At 64.2% G+C, this 20,559-nt stretch overlaps 2 protein-coding genes across 2 annotated transcripts in view; one reads left to right on the top strand and one right to left on the bottom strand.

Annotated features, from left to right (window-relative positions):
• NDUFA4L2 (NDUFA4 mitochondrial complex associated like 2) overlaps nucleotides 1–6,792 on the top strand; it is a 24,048-nt gene extending 17,256 nt beyond the window's left edge. Inside the window, 3 exon segments of the mRNA XM_075061136.1 lie at nucleotides 1,046–1,134; nucleotides 5,681–5,740; nucleotides 6,738–6,792. Coding sequence (XP_074917237.1) covers nucleotides 1,046–1,134; nucleotides 5,681–5,740; nucleotides 6,738–6,792 — 204 coding nt within the window.
• Nucleotides 6,793–9,065: 2,273 nt separating this feature from the next.
• Nucleotides 9,066–20,559, bottom strand: part of SHMT2 (serine hydroxymethyltransferase 2) — an 11,960-nt gene continuing 466 nt past the window's right edge. Inside the window, exons 2-12 of the mRNA XM_075061248.1 lie at nucleotides 17,421–17,615; nucleotides 17,014–17,093; nucleotides 16,045–16,245; nucleotides 15,629–15,710; nucleotides 15,048–15,170; nucleotides 14,657–14,796; nucleotides 14,084–14,171; nucleotides 12,452–12,548; nucleotides 11,226–11,381; nucleotides 10,368–10,475; nucleotides 9,066–9,685 (exon numbers count right to left, since the gene is read on the bottom strand). Coding sequence (XP_074917349.1) covers nucleotides 9,558–9,685; nucleotides 10,368–10,475; nucleotides 11,226–11,381; nucleotides 12,452–12,548; nucleotides 14,084–14,171; nucleotides 14,657–14,796; nucleotides 15,048–15,170; nucleotides 15,629–15,710; nucleotides 16,045–16,245; nucleotides 17,014–17,093; nucleotides 17,421–17,615 — 1,398 coding nt within the window. The 3' untranslated portion in view covers nucleotides 9,066–9,557. The remainder of the gene's footprint in view (nucleotides 9,686–10,367; nucleotides 10,476–11,225; nucleotides 11,382–12,451; nucleotides 12,549–14,083; nucleotides 14,172–14,656; nucleotides 14,797–15,047; nucleotides 15,171–15,628; nucleotides 15,711–16,044; nucleotides 16,246–17,013; nucleotides 17,094–17,420; nucleotides 17,616–20,559) is intronic.

Below are 20,559 nucleotides of genomic sequence, written 5' to 3'. Positions count from 1 at the left end.
ATCACCCCCAGTCCATCCCAGCATGCCGCAGTCCAGCCCCACACCCTCACCTAGCCCAATGCCTCCAGTCCAGCCCCACACCCCCAGTCCATCCCAGCATGCCCCAGTCCAGCCCCACACCCCCAGTCCGGGGGAGGGGGAGAGTTCAAAAGGGGCTGTGTGCTGCCTAAATCAGTCAGAGTCTATAATGATCAGATGCTGATGCCCAAGTCACTTAGCACCCCCTGGCCATTCAGCTTCCTCTGGCCTTAGGGGCTCGGGTGACCCTGGGGCACTTTTGAAAATGTTCCTCGTTAACGACTGTGCAGCAAGACAGCTGCGCTGGTCCCAACATTGTTACGTGGGCTAATGCCTTGTGTTAGTGAGATAGAGGGGGTGGCATGGGGAGAGAGAGGGAGGGGGTGGATGGGGGTAGATAGATAGATAGATAGATGGGGGTGTGGGGACAGATAGGGTGGATGGGGAAGGATGGGGATGATAGATGATGGATCTGTATGGGGATGTGTGATGGCTAGATGTGTAGGTAGGCAGAGGGATACGGCTGGGGGCGGACGGATGGCCAGCTAGGTAGACAGAGGATAGAGAGAGATGTGTGTCTGTGGGGCTGGCTAGGCTGCCAGCTGTGTCTGGGGCCTGGGGGTGGAAGGATCGGGCGGCAGAGGGGTACGGCTGGGGCTGACCGGGTGGAGGGACGTGTAGGGAGAATGGGTGGACGCCGATACAGCACTAACGTGTGCCCCAGCGCCATCCCCACTCGCTCCCTGCCCCCCGCCTCTCCCAGCCCCACTAACGCAGACGGGGGTTGGGGGGAGCGTGCGATTTCTCATTCCGAATCCAATTCCTCTCCAGCATGAACCTATTTTTCTCCCCCTTTGAATTCAGTCACTCAAGCTGACAGCTACACTGTGTACGGGAGCCCGGGGACAGGATTGCTGGGCCAGTAAATCTCCCGGCGTGTCAGGGTCCCTTTCACTCTCCCGGCGGCCTGATAAATATTCATTTCATTGGGGCATTTGTCATCTCTTCTCTCTCCCTCTCTCTGCAGCTCATTCCCCTCATCGGCTTCATCGGCCTCGGCCTGGGCAGCGCTGCTCTGTACCTGCTCCGCCTGGCCCTCTATAGCCCTGATGTGAGGTATGGGGCTGGGGCGGTGGGCTGGGCTGAAGGAGCAGCCGAGCTTGCTGGGGCAGGGAGTGGCTGGTTCGGTGTTTGTACAGCCCCTGGCACTGGAGGGATTTGGTCTGTGGCTCTTTGGCACTACAGCTATACACTAATAAATAACCCCTAAGGGGAGGCCCTGGCGTCCAGGCGGTAGGTTCTAGTCCCAGCTCTGTCACTTCCCCGCTCCATGCCTCAGTTTCCCCTCCTGCCCCTCGTCTCCTTTCACTTGTCAGGGTGTTTAGGTGCCTGATCAGGGCAGGGCTCAGCTCCCAGCCCAGCGGGGTCCTGCTCTCAGCCAGGGGCCTCGTGGTGCTGCCCTAACACAAATCAGGAAGGTGAGTCACAAATGGCAGAGGGAAACCCGGGCAGTGCACCCCCCTCTGGGCCGACCTGTGGGGAGGGTCGTGCACCGGGAGCTCCCCAGGCTGTCTCTGGTGCCAAGCAGTGTCAGGTCCCCGGCACAGAGTGGGCTGGACACTCTGGTGTTAGGAGATGTGAGGCCTAGTCATCCCCCTTAGCCCATTGGTCTCCCCTGTCCCCCAGAGCTCCCCACTCAGTCTCAGTCAGGGCAGCAGGGAGCCCCCCACAGCCTAGGAACCAGGGTGGGCAGAGGAGTGGACCGTACACTGGCAGGAACTGTCCCTGCAGGGTGTGAGAAAGAAGGGGAAGGGAGAGAGATGGATCAGGATGGATGGATGGATGGGGAGAGAATGAGAGCGAGAGAGATGGATGTGTCTGGGGATGGATGGATAGATAGATTAGATTACATGGGGTGCATGGAGTTAGGTAGACGGGGTGTATGGGGATTGATAGATAGATGTGTCTAGGACGGATGGGTGGATGGATGGATGGATAGATGGAGGGGTGTGTCTGAGACGGGCAGAGGGATGGATGGGTGGGTGAGTGGATGGATGGATAGAAGGATGTGTGTGAGATGGATGGACTGATGGATGGATGGGTAGATAAGAGGTGTGTCTCTGGGACGGACAGATGGATGGACGGATAGATAGAGGGGTGTGTCTGAGACAGATGGATAGATGGATGGATGGATAGATAGAGGGGTGTGTGTGCGATGGATGGACTGATGGATGGATGGATGGGTAGATGGAGGGGTGTGTCTGAGATGGATGGATGGATAAATGGCTGGGTAGATAAAGGAGTGTGTCTGAGACAGACGGATGGATGGGTGGATGGACGGATGGATGGGTCGATAGAGGGGTGTGTCTGACATGGATGGTTGAATGGATAGCTGGGTAGATAGAGGGGTGTGTTTGAGACAGACGGATGGATGGATGGATGGATAGATGGATGGGTGAATGGGTAGATAGAGGGGTGTGTCTGAGACGGATGGATAAATGGATGGGTGGATGGGTAGATAGAGGGGTGTGTCTGAGATGGATGGATGGATAGCTGGATAGATAGAGGGGTGTGTCTGAGACGGATGGGTGGATGGATGGATGGATGGATGGATAGCTGGGTAGATAGAGGGGTGTGTCGGAGACGGATGGACAGGTGGACGGATGGGTGGATGGGTAGATAGAGGGGTGTGTTTGAGATGAACGGATGGATGGATGGACAGATGGATGGGTGGATGGGTAGATAGAAGGGTGTGTTTGAGATGAATGGATGGATGGATGAGTAGATAGAGGGGTGTGTCCGAGATGGATAGATGGAGGATGGATGGGTAGATAGAGGGGTGTGTCGGAGACGGATGGACAGGTGGACGGATGGATGGATGGGTGGATGGGTAGATAGAGGGGTGTGTTTGAGATGAACGGATGGATGGATGGACAGATGGATGGGTGAATGGGTAGATAGAGGGGTATGTTTGAGACGAACGGATGGATGGATAGACGGATGGATGAGTAGATAGAGGGGTGTGTCTGAGATGGATAGATGCGGGGTGGATGGGTAGATAGAGGGGTGTGTCTGAGATGGATGGATGGGTGGACGGATGGATAGATGGATGGGTAGATGGAGGAGTGTGTCCGAGACAGAAGGACGGATGGGTGGACGGATGGATAGATGGATGGGTGGATGGGCAGATAGAGGGGCGTGTCTGAGATGGATGGATGGGTAGATAGAGGGGCGTGTCTGAGATGGATGGACGGGTGGATGGATGGATGGGTAGATAGAGGGGTGTGTCTGAGATGGATGGATGGACGGATGAATGGGTGGATGGGTAGATAGGGGGCGTGTCTGAGATGGATGGATGGGTAGATGGATGGATGGACGGGTGGATGGGTGGGTAGATAGAGGGGTGTGTCTGAGATGGATGGATGGGTGGATGGAGGGACGGATGGATGGGTGGATGGGTAGACAGAGGGATGTGCCTCGGCTATCTGGGTACCTATCAGTATGTATCCTGCCAGATTCAGCGTTTCCCCCTCCCTGGCTCTGGGCTGGGCCGGGCCCCTCCCCTCGGCCCGGCTGAACCAGTGCCCTCTGGAAGTGTCTGACTCCATCACTGATTTAATTTGCCGCTGGCTGCTCAGGCCCCATTAGCTCAGCAATTAGCAGTTCCCAGGCCAGGTGCCTTTGATGGGAGGGAGGGAGGGAGGAGTGTGTATGGGGATGGAGGGGTGGAGGGAACAGTGTGTGTTGGGATGGATGGATGGAAGGAAGGGTGTTATGGGGATGGAGGGAGGGAGGGACGGGCATGGCTGTGGGCAGGGGGCGGGCTAGATGGCCGGCCAGAGGGGTGGGACAGTCAGTATAGTGGTTGGAGCAGTGTGGCCGCAGCGGCCCCCTGCTCTGTGTATGCAGCTGCTGACCCAGTTTCCGCCCCCAGGCGGGGGAGCCGGGCTCACAGACGAGGGAGTGAGGCTGCAGAGCTCGAGGGCAGCCCGAGTCCCTTCCTCCATCCCCGCAGGAGCTGGCAGCAAATCACGCGCTGGGGAGCTGGATGGGCAAGGCCGGGGAGCGGTGGCAGCTCCCCACCCCCCAAACACACAGGTCTGGGCGTGGGCGAAGGCCAGACCTGCCAGGGGCAGCCTACCTTGCCCTGTCCTGTGTGACCCCCACGCGGGCTCGCCAGCTGCCATGGAGGTTGGGGGGATTTCACCCCAAGATAGAACTGAGCTCAAACCCCCCAGCTAGGGGAGGCACGGCGCCGGTCCAGAGCCTGGATGTATTGTGAGGGAGACGAGTGCTCAGTTCCTTGGGGCATCGAGCACTCGGAAAGCCTGGCCTTTGTGCTCAGTGACTCAGTTTCCTCCAGCTGCCTAGGGCCTGTCGATTGGGAGCTCTCTGGGGCAGGGCCCAGCTCTGACCATGAGGCTCTGTGCAGCGCCCGGTGCAAGCGTCCGGCTGCTACCATAATGCACCTAGTAACGTCAATGTTCTCTCTCGCCTGCTGGCTGAGCTCTGCCCCCCCATGCGAGACTGTCAGGTTCCCATCCCCAGGCAGACGCTCAGGCTCCTGGCAGTTGCCTCCGGGAGATTCATTTCCCTGCCAGTTAAATGGAAGGTTGCAGGTTATTTCCCCAGGGCGCATCACAGGTAAACAGCCATTAGGCCCCGTTAAACTCAACCAGCAGCTCCCGCTCCTCCTTGCCCCCCCCCCCTCAGCACCACATCCTGGGTCCTGACGCCCCATGGCTCTCGCAAACACCCCCACTGGGACACTGGCCTCAGCCAGCTCTGGGCCAGTTGCGCCCAGCTCTGGGCCGGAGCCTTGGCTAGTGTGAACGGCCATAGCTCCACTGGTGGTCGGGAACGCGGTCTGATCCTGCCGTCAAACCCTCCTTGGCCGCAGCGCCTGCAGAGTAACTGGGGGGGCGCCAAGCCCTGGCCAGCCACGCTGCCCCGAATCGCCTCAGTCCCTTGGGTCGGGCTCATCCAGCCTAGGCCTGCGGCCTCCCTAGCTCACCCACTCTGGCCACTTTGCACTGGTGCGAGGGATTGGGGGCGAGGGGGATTGTGTAGTTTTCCCTCCCGTGGGTGAAATTGGCCACCCTACCTAGTGGGACCTGGACACTTTCAGCTTGTCTGGGGCCTCTGGCTCACTTAGGTTGTTAGCACCATGCACATGGGAACCAGCCGTGAGCCTGGGGAGTTCCAGGCTTGCACGCTCAGTGCAAACATGATAGTGCTTGCGTGTGGCCTGGGCTGCTGCCCCCTCACACACTGTCTGTGCTGGGGCAATGGGACCCAAGGGTTAGCGCTGGCGAGTCTCTGCAGCAGGCCCCACAGCGGGGGTGACATAGGCGGTGGCCATTTGGGAAAGGACATGGGACCCCCCCGCCCCATGTCAGCTTCTCACCAGCACTAAAAATGCACCGCGGCACCATAGTGACCAGCCCACAAGTTGCACCAGGTGTTTTTAAACATTGGGCCATAGGCAAAGGGATCCTGTACTGAGCACCAATGGGGAGGGGACCCGGCCTCCATAGGGGGACACTGGGGGGTGGGGGCAGGGGGGGAGCTATTCACGCCTCTGTGCAGCCCTGGCCCCACTGACCCACCTCTGCCTGGCGCCGCCCCCACCAACCCCACCCCCCCGCTTGGTTCCTTGCAGCTGGGACAAGAAGAACAACCCAGAGCCGTGGAATAAACTGAGTCCAACCGACCAATACAAGGTGAGTACGGGCACGGGGCTCGGGGGGGTCTGTGAGCTGGGCTGGCTCAGGGCAATGGGGCTTGGAATACGGTGCCTTTCCCCTCTGGGGGCGGGGGGGTCCTGAGCTCCCAGATGGGGTTGGGGGGCAGGGAGTGAGGCATGGGGGGGGCCTTTCTTCTCTAGGGGGCACCAGCTCCCAGCCGGGCTTGGGGGGCAGGGAGTGGGGCATCGGGGGGGCCTTTCTCCTCTAGGGGGCAGCAGCTCCCAGATGGGCCTGGAGGGGGCAGAGAGTGGGGCATCGGGGGGGCCTTTCTCCTCTAGGGGGCAGCAGCTCCCAGATGGGCCTGGAGGGGGCAGAGAGTGGGGCATGGGGCCTTTCCCCTCTAGGGGGTGCCAGCTCCCAGATGAGCTTGGGGGGCAGGGAGTGGGGCATGGAGGGCCTTTCCCCTCTAGCGGGTGCCTGCTCCCAGAAGGACCAGGAGGGCAGGGAGTGGGGCATGGGGCCTTTCCCCTCTAGGGGGTGCCTGCTCCCAGACAGGCTTGGGGGGCAGGGAGTAGGGCATGGAGGGCCTTTCCCCCACCAGCTCCCAGATGGGCTGGGAGGGCAGGGAGTGGGGCATGGGGGGACCTTTCCCCTCTAGGGGGTGCTAGCTCCCAGACAAACTTGGGGGGCAGGGAGTGGGGCATGGAGGGCCTTTCCCCCACCAGCTCCCAGATGGGCCGGGAGGGCAGGGAGTGGGGCATGGGGGGGGCTTTCCCCTCTAGGGGGCGCCAGCTCCCAGACGAGCTTGGGGGGCAGGGAGCGGGGCATGGGTCTTTTCCCCCATTGATCACGCTGACGCCAGGTTGGTCATGCACATGAGTCTGCACATGCGTGGTCTTTTGAGGTCCGTAACTGATGGCGGGGCTTAGCCCGCCCCGTGATCCAGCGCTGGCACGGGCGTGGGGAACGGTTCCCTTGAGCTGGGCACCAGTCAGCACTTCAATTCCTCACCCCTGTTCCTCCCACCTTCTCGTTCTTGGCGGTTTCCTCCCTACAAGAAGCTTGAAGAGGTCGTCCTGACTTCTGAGGTTCACCATGACAGCTCAGGGCCTCCCTCCCCCGCGGGCCGCTGACCCCCATGTGCCCCTTCCTGCTCGTGGCCTCTGGTCCGTTCGCGATGGCTTGGCTGACTGCGCCTGGCCTGACCGCGCCCTGACGCCCCAATGTGCACCACCCCCAGCACCGCAAAAACCCCTGAGACGGCGGTCCGCACAGCTCTGGAGCCGACTTTTCTACCTCAAGTTTACCACGCGTACGGCTTGCGCGTTTTCCAGCCGCCTTCGGAATTATTCTCCTGATCTCCCCCACCCCCTGTGCTTGCTTCCTGTCTCCCATCGCTGTGCTGGCGGGGGGGCCCCCAGCACACCACAGATGTGCCCGCTGTCCATTCTTTGGTCTCTAGCCACAGCTGGCTGGGGAGCCCAATGTGTGGAGGCAGTGTGAGAGCGGGCGGGGGGTCTCTCTGGGTGGGGGCAACAGACTGCTGAGCCCCCACCCTGATAGCTGACCGAGCTGGTTTGGGGGGGTATGCCCCTAGTGGCAGTCTACGGCATGACACGCTGTATGGTCAAGTACAGTGCGGTTTCCCCCTGGGCTCCCCTGCACGCCCACACCGCCCCCTTGTCCCACACTGCACTGCCCCTACCGCTCCAACCTCCTGCACACCTGTCTGTATCCCTGCGCGCCCACGGCCTTCTCCCCTCCCAGCACACTGGCCGTGTGCAATGGCCCTGGCAGCACCCCCCCCGCTTCAGAGGGGCTTGGACCACCTTTTGCAGGGGAGCCACGGCTGCGCCCCTCCCAACGGGGCATCCCCATACCAGCCCCCTGGTCGGACACCAGTGATGTACCTTCCTGCGCCTCCATGCAGTGTCATCGGGAGTCCCAGCCGTCCACCAGACCCCTAGGGCCTGCTGGGAAAGTGGCCAGCTCCCCTTCCTCCCGTGCAGAAACCACCGTGGTAGCCCTGCGCTTGGCGAGTGGTGTGCATGAACAAGCAGCCGTTGGGACGGTGTGCAGGACGTCGACGTCGCACTGGCCCCTGTGACCAAGGGCCTGCTCTCCACCCCACTTGCAGGCCATCCAGCGGCAGTAGCAGGCTCAGCATCCGGCAGACGAAAACCCGGACCTCGGGCGAGAACCTCTCTGCCCCTCTGCGAGCGGGGACCCCATCTCTTCTCTGCAGCCTTGCCCAGCTGGCGTTGAGCGCAGCACGTGCTCCTCTTCCCCCCAGCCTCAGCTTCAAGGGCCAAGTAGGACGAAGCCCACCTATGCAGACTTGTGGGCCGACAGCCCTGCCCTCCCCGCCAGCCTCCACCCCACTGCTGCTGGCCCCCGGTGCACCAGCCCCACAGCAGGAGGCAATGCCTGCCCAGGAAGGCGTGAAACTCCTCCAGTCCCCCCCAGTCTGAATCATGCAGGAAGACTTTACTGCCTGGATTGGGCGGGGGGGGGGGGAGTTAACAAAAGGCAAAGAAACCTGCTGCAACCTGTGGGTGACCCCCGCCCCCCACGCATCCGGCAGAAAAATCCAATTGCACATAACAAATCCAATTTGCTGCTGCTGCTAATAGCATTTGGTGCCGGTTTAACGGATGGAGCTGGACGGCGGGGAGGGCTGGGGGCCAGGTGTTCTCAGAAGCACAGGGTTGATTGATCATGAGCTGCTCCCTGTGCCAGGCCCCATGGGCACAGCCCTGCCAAGAGCTCTGGGGCAGCCACACCGCAGCAAGCCAGGCCCGTGGGTCCCATGGGGGGGGCACTGTGTGGGAGGGGTCTCTGGCTGTTGGCAAGAGCCAGGTGGGCATCAAATATGCCCTGAAGCGAGGGGCTGGATAGTTCTATGGGCTCATTGCCAAACAGGGAGGATAAACGTAGGGGTGGCAAGGTGCCTCCTGGAGACCACCTACCTGGTCAGGGGTGGGGGTGTCACTGGGGAGCCCTCCACCAGGGTGGCAGGAGCCTGCAATGGGAAATTTGGCCCCCCACCCCAGCAACCAGGAGAACCAGCCTCACACTGCACAGACAGCGGGGCTTCCTAAGCTCCCACCATGGACCAGCTCTGAGCCCCCCTGCCTGGGGCTGGGCCGGGGGTCGCCCTGGGCAGCCTAGTTCCAAGCTCTCCCCCCCTCAAAGGGTCAGGGGAGCAATGCCCTGTAGACCATTGATGGATAGCAAGAGAATAGGAAGCCAGGGACTGAGTTGGGGTATGGGGAGGGGCCAGAGAGCCCCCCAGGCAGCAGCTCTTTTCTGCCCCCTCCACCCCTCGATGGACAGACAGACGGACACCAGACTCCATACAACTTTCCGACGTTCCAGGTTTCTTCGCTCAGTGAAAACCAGCAGTGCCCTGACAAGGGGGGACCCCCCACCCCGCCCTCGTGCTGCCCCATTTGACCCACCCTGCCTGGGTGCAAAGGAGCTGGAGCATCCTTAACAGGATGGGGCTGGGACCAAGAACTAGGCCCTTGGGGGCAATTTCCCCTCCCGCCCCTGCTGGCATGGTGGGGTGGGGGGTGCACAGGGCTGCCTTGTGACTGGCAAGGAGGGGTGGGAGCTGGCACGGAGCTGGGGGACGTTCCAGCAGGAGAACCTACAACAAGAAACAGATCAGCCTGAGCAGGGGCAGGGGAGCCCTGGGGGAGCTGCAGGCTGCAGGGCAGAGCGGGATACGAAGGGGCCGTGCCACGCGGTGGGATGCCCGGGGTCCCAGCACCGCCCCCTCCTGGGGTTAGGGTCAGTCTCTGTGCCCAGAGTGGGGGTGGGGATCAGGGCAGGGCCAGCCCCCGCTGCTCAGTGATCCTGGAAGCCGGGCATGGGGAAGGAGCGGGCAAAGGTCTCCACGCGTTGGCGCAGGTCGGCCAGGCGGCTCTTCGTCGCCGCGTCACTCAGCAGGAAGGATTTGAAGTCTTGCAGCTTGGCTGGGGAGAGAAAGGGCAGGGGGTGAGTGGGGAAGCCAGGGGTGGGGGGGGTCAGCCAAGCCCCCCGGCAGGGCTTCACAAAGACAAAGACAGACTCCCTCCCCCAACCCACCTGTCCAGTCCAGAGCCATGGCATGGACTTTATCCCCAATGTACAAAGGAAAACTGCTCTAACCGCTAGACACCAAGTCCCCTGCCAGAGCCAGGGATAGCACCCAGGAATCCTGGGGCCCAGCTTCCCCTGCACTAACCACTAGACCCCACTCCCTGCTCTTAGCCCCACCCGCCCCTTACTCTAACCACTAGACCTCACTCCCATCCCAGAGGCAGAATGGAACCCAGGTGTCCTGGCTCCCAGCCCCACCCCCGCTCTAACCACTAGACCCAATCCCACCTACTCTAACTACTAGACCCCCCCCAGCCCCTCCTACTCTAACCACTAGAATCCACCCCCCCACTCTAACCACTAGACCCCGCTCCCCTCCCAGAGGCAGGATGGAACCCAGGCATCCTGGCTTTCAGAGAAGCCGTGGGGTACCTGTGTCACACCTCGGGTCCCCCCAGCCCAGTGATCCCCGATGCCAGACGGGCCCGATGCTTAGCTGGGGCCTGCCCTTGTGTGGGGCATTCAGACCAGCAGAGGCTGAGAAGCTCCTGCCCCTCTGCCCTGCTGCCCACTCACTGGTTTTGCTCTTGACCTCCAGGCCGATGCTGATCCCCTCATCGATGAAGGCCACGACCTTCTGGAAGTTGGCCTCCCGGAACCGGCGGGACGTCAGGGCCGGGGCTCCTGGGGAGAACCCGGCACCGGGGTTACCTGACCGTACCGGCCCCCCGACACTGCGGGGAGAGCCCAGCCCCCCGGTTACCTGACCGTACCGGCCCCCCGCCCCAGGGAGAGCCCGGTCCCCCGACACTGCGGGGAGAGCCCAGCCCCACGGTTACCTGACCGTACTGGCCCCCCACCCCAGGGAGAGCCCGGCCCCCCGACACTGCGGGGAGAGCCCAGCCCCACGGTTACCTCACCGTGCCGGCCCCCACCCACCCCGGGGAGAGCCCAGCAATGGGATTACCTCACCGACACCCCCAGCACCGGGGTTACCTCACCGTTCCGGCCCCCCCACACCCCGGGGAGAGCCCAGCAATGGGATTACCTCACCGACACCCCCAGCACCGGGGTTACCTCACCATGCTGGCCCCCCCACACCCCGGGGAGAGCCCAGCCCCGGTGTTCTCTCACCATGCTGGGTCAGGGGGCATCTGGAGGGGAGTGGGGGCTAGTGGTGCGAGCAGGAGGCTGGGAGCCAGGACTCCTGGGTTGTGCCCCCAGCTCTCACTGATGTCGGACGCCCAGGGGTGCCAGGGCAGCCAGTTCAAAGTCGCCCTGGTACCCTCAGGAGAGCAAAGCTGGGAGACATCCCCAGAGGGGGGGCCAGGGGCGGGTCTCCCAGGGGAAGGCCCCATACTGGGAGCAGACTGTGGGAATCAATCCCCTTCAAGCTGGAAGGCCAGACACGCCCCAGCCTCCGTGCCCCCTTACCCAGCCGCAGGCCCCCCGGCGTCAGGGCGCTCTTGTCCCCGGGGCAGGTGTTCTTGTTGGCCGTGATGGACACCAGCTCCAGCACCCGCTCGGCCCGGGCCCCGTCGATACCCTTCGGCCGCAGGTCCACCAGCACCAGGTGGTTATCGGTGCCGCCTGGGCCGGGGGAAGAGAGATCAGCGCCCCGACACGCAACCCCCCTCCAGATCTGCTGGTGCCCCCCAGCCCTGACCCGCAGCCCCCGTCGGCTCCCCCCAGCTCTGCCACACCCCAACTCCCGACCCAGCCCCCGTAGCATCCCCCCACGCTCTGCAGGCCCCTGACCCGAGCTCTGCTGGTCCCCACATTGCCTCTCTGGTGCCCTCACCCCTGACCTCACAGCCCTGCTGTCTCCACCAGCTCTGCCAGCACCCATTGCTCCGACTCACATCCCCTGCCGGCTCCCCCCCTCTGCCAGCACCCCCACTCCGACCACAGCCCCGCTGGCTCCCCAAGCTCTTTGCCTGGTTGGCCCTCATCCCTGACTCACAGCCCCTGCCTGCATCCCCCAGCTCTCCGGCACCCGGCTCCCCGACTCACAGCCTGCCGGCCCCCCCAGCTCTGCCAGCCCCCCATCCCGATCCCACAGCCCCCGCTGGCTCCCCACAGCTTTCTGCTTGGTGCACCTCACCGCCCTGACTCACAGGCCCCCGCTGGCTCCCCACAGCTCTGCCAGGCCCCCCGCTCCCGACTCACAGCCCCTGGCCGCGCTCCCCCAGCTTCTTGCAGCATCCCCACTCCCGACCACAGCCCCGCTGGCTCCCCCCCAGCTCTGCGCGGTGCCCCTCAGCCCCCGACTCACAGCTTCTGCCGGCTCCCCCAGCTCTGCGTGCTCCTCCCCCCCCGATCACAGCTCTGGCCTGGCTCCCCCCAGCTCTGCCGGTGGCCTCTCACCCCCGACTCCACAGCCCCGCTGGCTCCCCTCAGCTCTGCTCCGTGGCCCCCGTCCCTGACCTGCAAGCCCCGCTGGCTCCCACAGCTCTCGACCAGCAGCCCCCGACCCGCGCCCCTGACTAGCCCAGTACTGACCCTTCCCCTGCTTTAGCACTCCAAACCTCGCAGCCACTAGCGCCAGCCGTGCACTGTCCCCAAGACCTCCATGCTACCCCACATCAGCTCACTAAGTCACTCCCCCCGCTAGTCCCTCCTGCAACCCACCTCCATGCCAGCTTCGTTGCAGGCATCACCTGACACCAGGGATGTAACCCTCTGCAGCAGGCTCCGCCATGGCCCGCGTTCTTCAGCACCTGCTGGCAGGTGCATCCGGAAGCGGGCGGGATCGGCCTGTGGGGGAATTGGGGCGGTCATGGGGCCATAAGATCACCCTCCCCTCTCCTCCCCAGCCACGTGCCACCCTCGCTCCACCTCTTGCTTCAGGGCCACTGCGCCAGTCCGGCGATGGCGTGGGTGTGGGGCCCACCCTGGCAGGAGGGGAAACGGCAAAGTTGAATCGTCATCTCCAGGTTGTAATGGACCTCCTATGCCCGTCTCTATATCACTGACGCAGCCCTTTGCGGGTAGAGATCAACCGGACCTGTGGGCCGGGGATGGTTGGGTGTGATCCCCCACCACAACCTATGGGGTCACAAGCCAGGCAGCTGCCTGAGAGAGTTGTCAGGTCTTGGCCTCTGGAGCCAAACCCAACCTGCCCACCCAATCCCCACGGACTCCAGCTCCCTGCTGCACACCTGTAGGACCCTCCAGGGGCAGGCCCATCGGGGTGTCACCACGGGGGGGGTTCCCTGGCTCGCCCTCGCTATCTGACTCAGATGGAGCTCAGTGGGAGAACAATACATAAACCAATTCAAATCACTCATGGTTGACCAAAACACGCCGACCGCAGCCCTCGCACGCTCTGGCTCCCTCATTGGGACACCAGAATCACCAGGGTCTGGTTCCCTTGGAGTGGAGCGGGCATGCAGAAGGGGGCAGGGACGGGGGAGGAGGGAATGGGAGACAAGCGGGGAGGGACATGCCAGCGAGGGACAGGCAGTTGGGGTGGGAAGGAGGCGAAGTGAGAGACAGGGCCGTGTAGGGACATGCCAGGGGGGAAAGGGAGTGCGTGGTGGGGGAGAGGGAAGGGAGGAGGCCAGGGGAGGGACATGCAGGGGAGGGACGAGGAAGGGCATAGCGTGGTGGGGGAGAAGAGGAAGGGGACCACAGAGGCGGGGACGGGACATGCCAGGGAGAGGGAAGGGCATGCGTGTGGGGAGGCAGGGAAGGGGACAGGCCAGGGGAGGACATGCCAGGGAGGGAAGGCAGTGCGTGGTTGGGAGGAGAGGAGGGGACAGGCCAGGGGAGGGACATGCCAGGGAGGGGACTAGAAGGGCAGTGCGGGTGGGGGAGTGAAGGGGACAGCCGGGGGGTAGCGGAGCAGGCCAGGGAGGGGACTAGAACGGCCTTAAAACGGACGGAAGTGGCAGTGTCCGGTCGATGCCCCGCGTTGGGAGAACGCCGCCCGTGAGGGAAGGGCCGACAGTGGCCGGGGGGAGGACGATCAGTGGAAGGAGGGGAGCTAAGATGGGGTGGCGAGGTGAGCGGCTGACTGGGGAGGGGAGGGAAGGGGGACAGGACCGGGGAGGACATGCAGGGAGGGGAGCGAGGGCGGGGAGGAGGTATAGCGAGGGCGGCAGGCCCGGCCGGGGGGGCTGACAGCGGGAGCAGCGCATCTCCCAGTGCGTGGGTGTGGGGAGAGGAAACGGGAACTAGGGCGTGAGGGGAGGGCATGCCGATGGCAGGAGAAGCGTGCAGCCCTTGCGTGGCATTGTGCGCGCCGAGGAGTTAGCCGGAACGCGGCGCGATCAGTGCCGTGGCTGGACCTTGAGTGGCCCAACAGTTGTCCGTGGAAGCGGGGGCACATGCCGGCTGTTGCCACTTCGCCTTGATGCTGGTAGCGCCAGCCGGAGTCTGTGATTGCGACCAAGGGTGCGTGGCGACGAGAGTGCGCATTCGCTGGAGTATGACCCGCTTGTGCGGGCGGGTTCCGGGGGAGCGGGAGGGTTGCACCGTGACCGAGAGAGTGATGCGGCCAGGCTGGATCGGGAGCGACGGCAGAGCGTGGCGCATCCCTTCGTGCTGCGCGCGCTGGCGGCCCGAGCCGCCGCAGCCGCAGTAAGTCCGCCGAGGCCTGCGCGCGCTGCGCGGGTAGTACCCCAGATTCCGTCGTTCAAGTCGCCCACCGACGCACTGCCCGTTCCGGCCGTCGGCCTAGGACAATGCCAGGGGTCCCTTCGGGCCGGGGAGGGCAAGGCAGTGCGTGACGTTCTGGTGCCGAGCTTACCTCCTCCCGCGGACCCACGGCCGGTCCCATGTCCGCGCGGCTGGAGCGGCCTCGCCCCGGGGGGGGGGCGGGAGAAGAGGCCAGGGGTGGATCCAGCCCTGGCCGCACTCACCGGGCCCCGCGCAGGGTCTTGTGCGTGGTGCTGGTCACCAGGTCGGCGTGCTCGAAGGGCGAGGGCACCACCTTGGCAGCCACCAGCCCGCTGATGTGCGCCATGTCTGCCAGCAGGTAGGCCCGCACCTCCTCGCACACCTGTCGGAGATGGGCGCCGCGTCAGCCGCGGGGCCCCTCCAATCCCCGTCCCCCCAGCTCAGCCCTCCCCCCACCCACTCAGCTCCCCCTTCCAAGCCACCCACCCGTCTCCAGCTGGCACCCCAGGGAGGGCCCATGGTCATCAAGGGGGGGTGCCAGGAACCCCTTCCCTCAACTCACCACCCGCTCCCGGACCCCTTCCCTTCAGGCCCCTCCCCCTCTGTCCTAAGCCGCTCCCCTGACCCCCCCACCTTCTTCATGCGGGCGTAGTCGATGAGGCGGGCATAGGCGCTGGTGCCCGCGATGATGAGGCGGGGGCGGAAGAGCCGGGCCGTCACCTCCAGCTGCTCATAGTCGATCAGCCCCGTAGCCGGCTGCGGGGGAGGGGGTCACAGCTGGAGAGTTACCCCCTTGGGGGGCCATACTGCTAAGGGGGGGTGGGGTAGAGCCTGTATAGAGTCAGGTGGTAGCTGGGGGGGCGGAGGTCTAGCCAGCCCCAGGACACAGAGGAGCAGAGGCGGTCCCATGGGGAGGGGGTGCACATGGCTTGGCCAAGGCACCAGTCCCGGCAGGCAGGGCGCGAGCGCTGGGGGGGCTCCGAGTGGCAGGGGCAGCAAGGGAAGGGGGTGGGGGCAGACAGACACTCCAGGCTCCCTCCCCCCAAATACACCCAAGTCGAGGGTCCCAAATGCCGCCAGAGCAGCAGAAACCTCCTGGCCCAGCCCCAGTGGGGAGCGAGGGACTGGGCCCCCCCATTCCCCTGTGAATGCATGTTACCCTCCCGACCCCCCGCAGCGATCACCCTGACAGACGCTGCCCCCTCCCCACTCACGTTGAGTTTATAGGGCATAGACTCGAAGAAGATGGAGGTGGCCGAGATGCGCTTGACGTCCGACATGTACCCGTGGGTCAGGCTGCGGGAGGGACGGACGGTGTCAGGCCAGAGCCACTGCCCGACCCAGAGACCGGGCAGGACCCCCTCCCCTCGGGCCAGCTCCCTAGATGGGTCCCCTCCTGGCAGGGCCCCCGCCCAGGGCTGGTCTCCCCCCTGGACAGGTGCCCCCGCTCCCCCGGATGGGCTTTACCTGCAGCCCCCAGACCCTGTGCCAGCACCCCCCCCTCCCAATTCCTGGGGCCTCTAAGCCAGACCCTGCCCCCCCCCCGGTACCCACAGGCTGAGCACTCCCCAGAGCCCTGCCTCCTCCCCTCCAGGGCCCCCTCGCCCCGCTGCCTGCAGGGGGGACGTACTGGCCACCGTCGGGCAGGTCCAGGCCCATGATGCGCTCGTGGGGCTGCAGCAGGGCCGTGTAGGCGGCGAAGTTGGCGGGTGACCCCGAGTAGGGCTGGACGTTCACCCCCCAGCGGGCGGGGTCCAGGTCGAAGGCCTCCAGTGCCCGCTGCTGGCACAGCAGCTCGATCTGGTCCACCACCTCGGACCCCCCGTAGTACCTGTGGGGAGGGCACCAGGGCTCAGCCCCTCAAGCAGCCCCCTCCCACGGGGCACCTGGAGGGAACTCAGGACCATCACCCCCCTTGGGGCCTCCCTGCCCCCCCAGTAACCGCAAGGTGGGGAACCCAGGGCAATCATCCCCCTTGGGGCCTCCCTGCCCCCCCCCATACTCGCAAAGGAGAACCCAGGGTCCTCACCCCCCCCCTTGGGGCCTTCCTGTCCCCCCAGTACCTGCAAGGGGTGGAACCCAGGGCCCATCACTCTCCTTGGAGCCTCCCTGCCCCCCAGGTGCCCACAAGGAGGGGAACCCGGGGCCATCACCCCTCTTGGGGCCCTTCCTGCCCCCCTGGTACCTGCAAGGGGGAAACCTGGGGCCTATCACCCCCCTTGGGGTCCTCCCTGCCCCTCTGGTACCCACAAGGGGGGAATCCAGGGCCCATCACCTCCCTTGGGGCCCTCCCTGCCCCTCCTTGGTACCTGCAAGGGTGGAACCCAGGGCCCATCACCCCCACCCTAAAGGCTGCGGGGGGTCCCGGAGGGAACTGACACAATCACCCAAAAAACAACAGCCCCAGCCCCTCCCCCAAGGGCCACACACAGTGAGTCACCACTGGGGAGGGGAGAGGAGGGTTGCGCCCCCTAGCCCCTGACTGACAAGGAGACCTGGGCCCCCAGGGCCAGTGTGCGGTATCCCCATGTTCTCTGCTCTGGCCGGCTCCACCCCAGAGCAGGTCCCCTCCAGGGAGCTGCCCCTCCATCCCTGGTACCTCTTGCCGGGGTAGCCCTCTGAGTACTTGTTGTTCAGGCAGGAGCCCAGAGCCTCCAGTGCGGCGCGGCTGCAGAAATTCTGGGGGACAGAGAGCGAAGCAGGAGGGGGTGTGGTCTGTGAGATGGCCCGGGGATGGGGGCGAGCACCGGGTCCCCCAACCCAGCCTCAAGCAGGAACTTGGGAGGCAGTGCGGGGTCAGCCTCAGCCCCGCGTTAGAAAGCAGCTGGAGGGGAGGCAGGGCTCCAGCACTTACTTGGGAGGAATCAAAGGCTGGCAGGGGCCCTCGGGGCAATGCAGCTCCCCCCATGGTGCTCCCTCCTCCCTCACTGCAGCCTCCCCCGGAGTCCCCTGCCCCCTGGCCGCCCTCCAACCCCTCCTTCCCTCCACCCCTGCCCCCGCACCCACCTCGGAGGCAATGAGCTCCAGACCCCGGCACTGCCGATCCTTCTCCTTCTGCACCAGCTCCCACATCTCAGGGTCGCTCTCCGCCAGGCTCTCCTGCCCGGTCCAGCCAGGCACCTCCCCAGCTGCAGCCGCAGCCGCACGGCTGTGCTGGGCCCGCAGGCCGGGCGTGTCCAGCCGCCAGCATCTCTGCAGAGGCTGACAACGGGAAGGGGGAGAGTCATCACCAGGGAGGGGCATAACCACCAACCCCCCCCCCCCGCACCTGCCTGTACCCCCCATGCCATGGGGGGCACCTCACCAGTGAACTCACTCTTCTCTGGTACCTTTGGGGATACACAGCCAAAAGAACACCCTGATATCCTCATGGCACACGTGGGGAGCCAGAAATAGAACCCAGAAGTCCTGGATCCCAGCCCCTTCTGCTCTAACCACTAGACCCCACTCCCCTCTCAGAGCCGGGGATAGAACCCAGGAGTCCTGGCTCCCAGACCCCCTGCTATAACTGACCAAACAGTAACCGGGGAGCGGTGCAGCCCTCTCCCTCCAACAGGGGGTCACAGGGTGGGCATGGGCAGCTTGGGCCGGGGAGAGGGGAAGAGGGCTGCTGGTGGGGAGAACTTCCTTCCTTCTCTGGTTCATTTGTGTGGCCGAAGGAGGCGTTTCTGAGGCCTGGGAGTGCGGTAACAGCTGGGCCCTTGTGCAGGGGACCAATCACCCCGTCTGAGGAGAGGGGGCAGCCACATGGCAACAGGGGGGGCAGGGGGTGAGGGGCCCAGGCTGACGGGGGAAGCCAGGGGACCATGTGAGTCACACGACCCCATGTGTGTGTGTGCACATGTCCCCTTCCTCGTGTCTCAATCGCCACAGCTGGAAAATCGGGTTAAAGCAGTGGAAACAGCTCCAAAATCCCAGGGGGGAAGGGGGGGAGACTGCAGGTGTGTGAGAGAGCGCACGCGAGTGTGCAAACCGGGGTGGGGGTAAGCAGAGTGAGCTGAGTGTGGGAGGAGAGCACATCTGCACACACAGGATGGGGCGGGGGCTGGAGTCTGTCCTTCGTGTGCCACCCCCAACACACACACACACACTTCCTGCCATGTGTCACAAGGAACAACAAGCACCTGGAGACAGAGCTTTGACCCCCAGCCCCAAACCAGGCTCCCCACTGTGCACTGCCCCCCCCCCCATGCTGCCCCATGCCCCTCACACACACACTATGACAGTGTCCTCCTCCCTGCACTAACCCACCAGGCCAGTTTGCCCCCCGGGCTCCCCCCTACCCCCATTTTCTCCCTGGACACCTGCCTAAACTCCCCCGCCCTCACCAAACCATACTGGGAGACAGCGCCCCCTGCTGCTGGTGCGCCACTTCCACTTCCTCCCGCCCCTCCCAGCTGATCCTCACCTCCCCCTTGGCCCCCGCCGAGAGCTACAGACTCTGCCCGCGAGGGGCCAGCCAGCTCCCCGGGGGCTGGGAGAGACCTGGGCTCGGCCTGGGGGCGTTGATCCCACATTGGACCTTCCTAGGCTGCTGGCTCTTTGGGGAAATGGGGTCCTGGCCCAGGCCGCCCACACGCCAGCGCAACACAGCCAGTGGACAGCCAAGAGAAAGACGCTGCGGCGTGAGATATTTGCCAGGGCGTCTCTCAGGGCCCCGAGTGGATCCGCACAGACGGACCCCCCAGGATCTGGGGCCACCATGGCATCAAACCACTCCCAGGTGGGAAGACAAGTTTTTGCTCCCGAAACGGCCCGTGTGCTCCACCAGGCCGAGCACAGCGGAGCTCTCCAGGAGAGCGGCATTCGGGGCCTAGTGAGCCTGTCAGTTTTGTCCCCCTCTCAGGCACCACCAGAGCCCCCGGCACAGTGCCAAGGAGCCGACCACAACAAGGAGCTCACTCCCCTCTCCTGGGGCCGGATCTGAATGCAGCAGAACCTTGGGAACGGTGGCTGTTCGGGAGCGGGAACAAAACTTTCCGGGTCTTTCAAAAGTTTGCAACTGAAGCCCAGAAACCGGTTCCTTACCCTGCCCCATCTTTAATTAAAAACCTTTCCCTCAGTTGCGCAGTGGTTGATGTTTAATGCAGCGTGCACTGTATTGGGGGGGGGGGGGGTCTCTGTGGCTGCCTGAGGGCATCCGCTGGGTTCCCAAGGAGATGTGGGGCTGACGGGCCAGGTTCTGCTGTATCCCTTGCAGGCCTCAGCAACAGGCATGATGCAACTAGGCCACTGCCCTTGCATCAGCTGGCTTGAAAGCCCCACGGTGCCCCAAGCTTCCCAAACAACAAAACAGTTAGTCACAAGAAACTTCGGCAAGTTCTAACCCATGGGGCAAGCGGCTCTCACCGCCACGTGACGAGGGAGCTGGCCCCAAATCTTCAGAGTTAAGCTCCCCCCGCTTTTCTCTCTCTCTCTTCCCCCCGCCGCAGCCCCCAGTTGCGCTAGTCAAAGATGCCAAGAGAAAAGCTGCGGGGAGGTGAGAGGCCGCTGGGTCATATTGACTCAGTTCCAAGGGGTCAGCACAAAAGTCACGCCAAGCAGACTTTGGTCAGGCGCCGAGGTGCGACCGATGGCCACCGGGCCCTGTTCACCATGGCACTGGGGGAGATGTCAGGGAGCTGCAGGATCAGCCGCTGAAGTCAGCGCAGCAGGGCAGGTGGAGAGCGGAGGATGGCTCTGGCCTGAGCCTGGCACGTGCCCGCCCCCCATGCAAACAGCTGGGCAGCACCCGCCAACGCACCCACTGGGTGCAGGAGAGCAAAGCGGAGCGACCCATCACAGGGCCGGCGAGCGACCCAGCTCCGTCTGCGAGCCTGGCAGGGGCGACACCCCCCGCATCTCTCTCCTGAGCCCCCCCAGGAACACGGGCTTCCTATGGGGCATCTGGAAGCAGAAGGCGGGGATCTGCAGGGCTGAGCCTGCCATGAAATCGCACTGGGGCAGGACTCAGCTGGGGGGAAGCGGGGGGAAGGGAGCACCCCCATATTTGCACTGCTCAAAGGGTGGGGGACAGTGCTCTGCAAAGGGGCCCAGCCAGGGCACGTAGCCAGCATGGGGGGGCGCATCTGGGGCTGGGGGGGAAGCCGAGATATTTTGCAAAAGACATCACCCCCCCGCCAGCCCCCCACATCCCCAGCACAAG

This window comes from Chelonoidis abingdonii, chromosome 26, assembly GCF_003597395.2.
Source record: "Chelonoidis abingdonii isolate Lonesome George chromosome 26, CheloAbing_2.0, whole genome shotgun sequence".
NCBI classification, from domain to species: domain Eukaryota; kingdom Metazoa; phylum Chordata; order Testudines; family Testudinidae; genus Chelonoidis; species Chelonoidis abingdonii.
The sequence above is the reverse complement of the archived record's forward strand: the minus strand, read 5'-3'. Positions and strand labels throughout refer to the sequence as shown.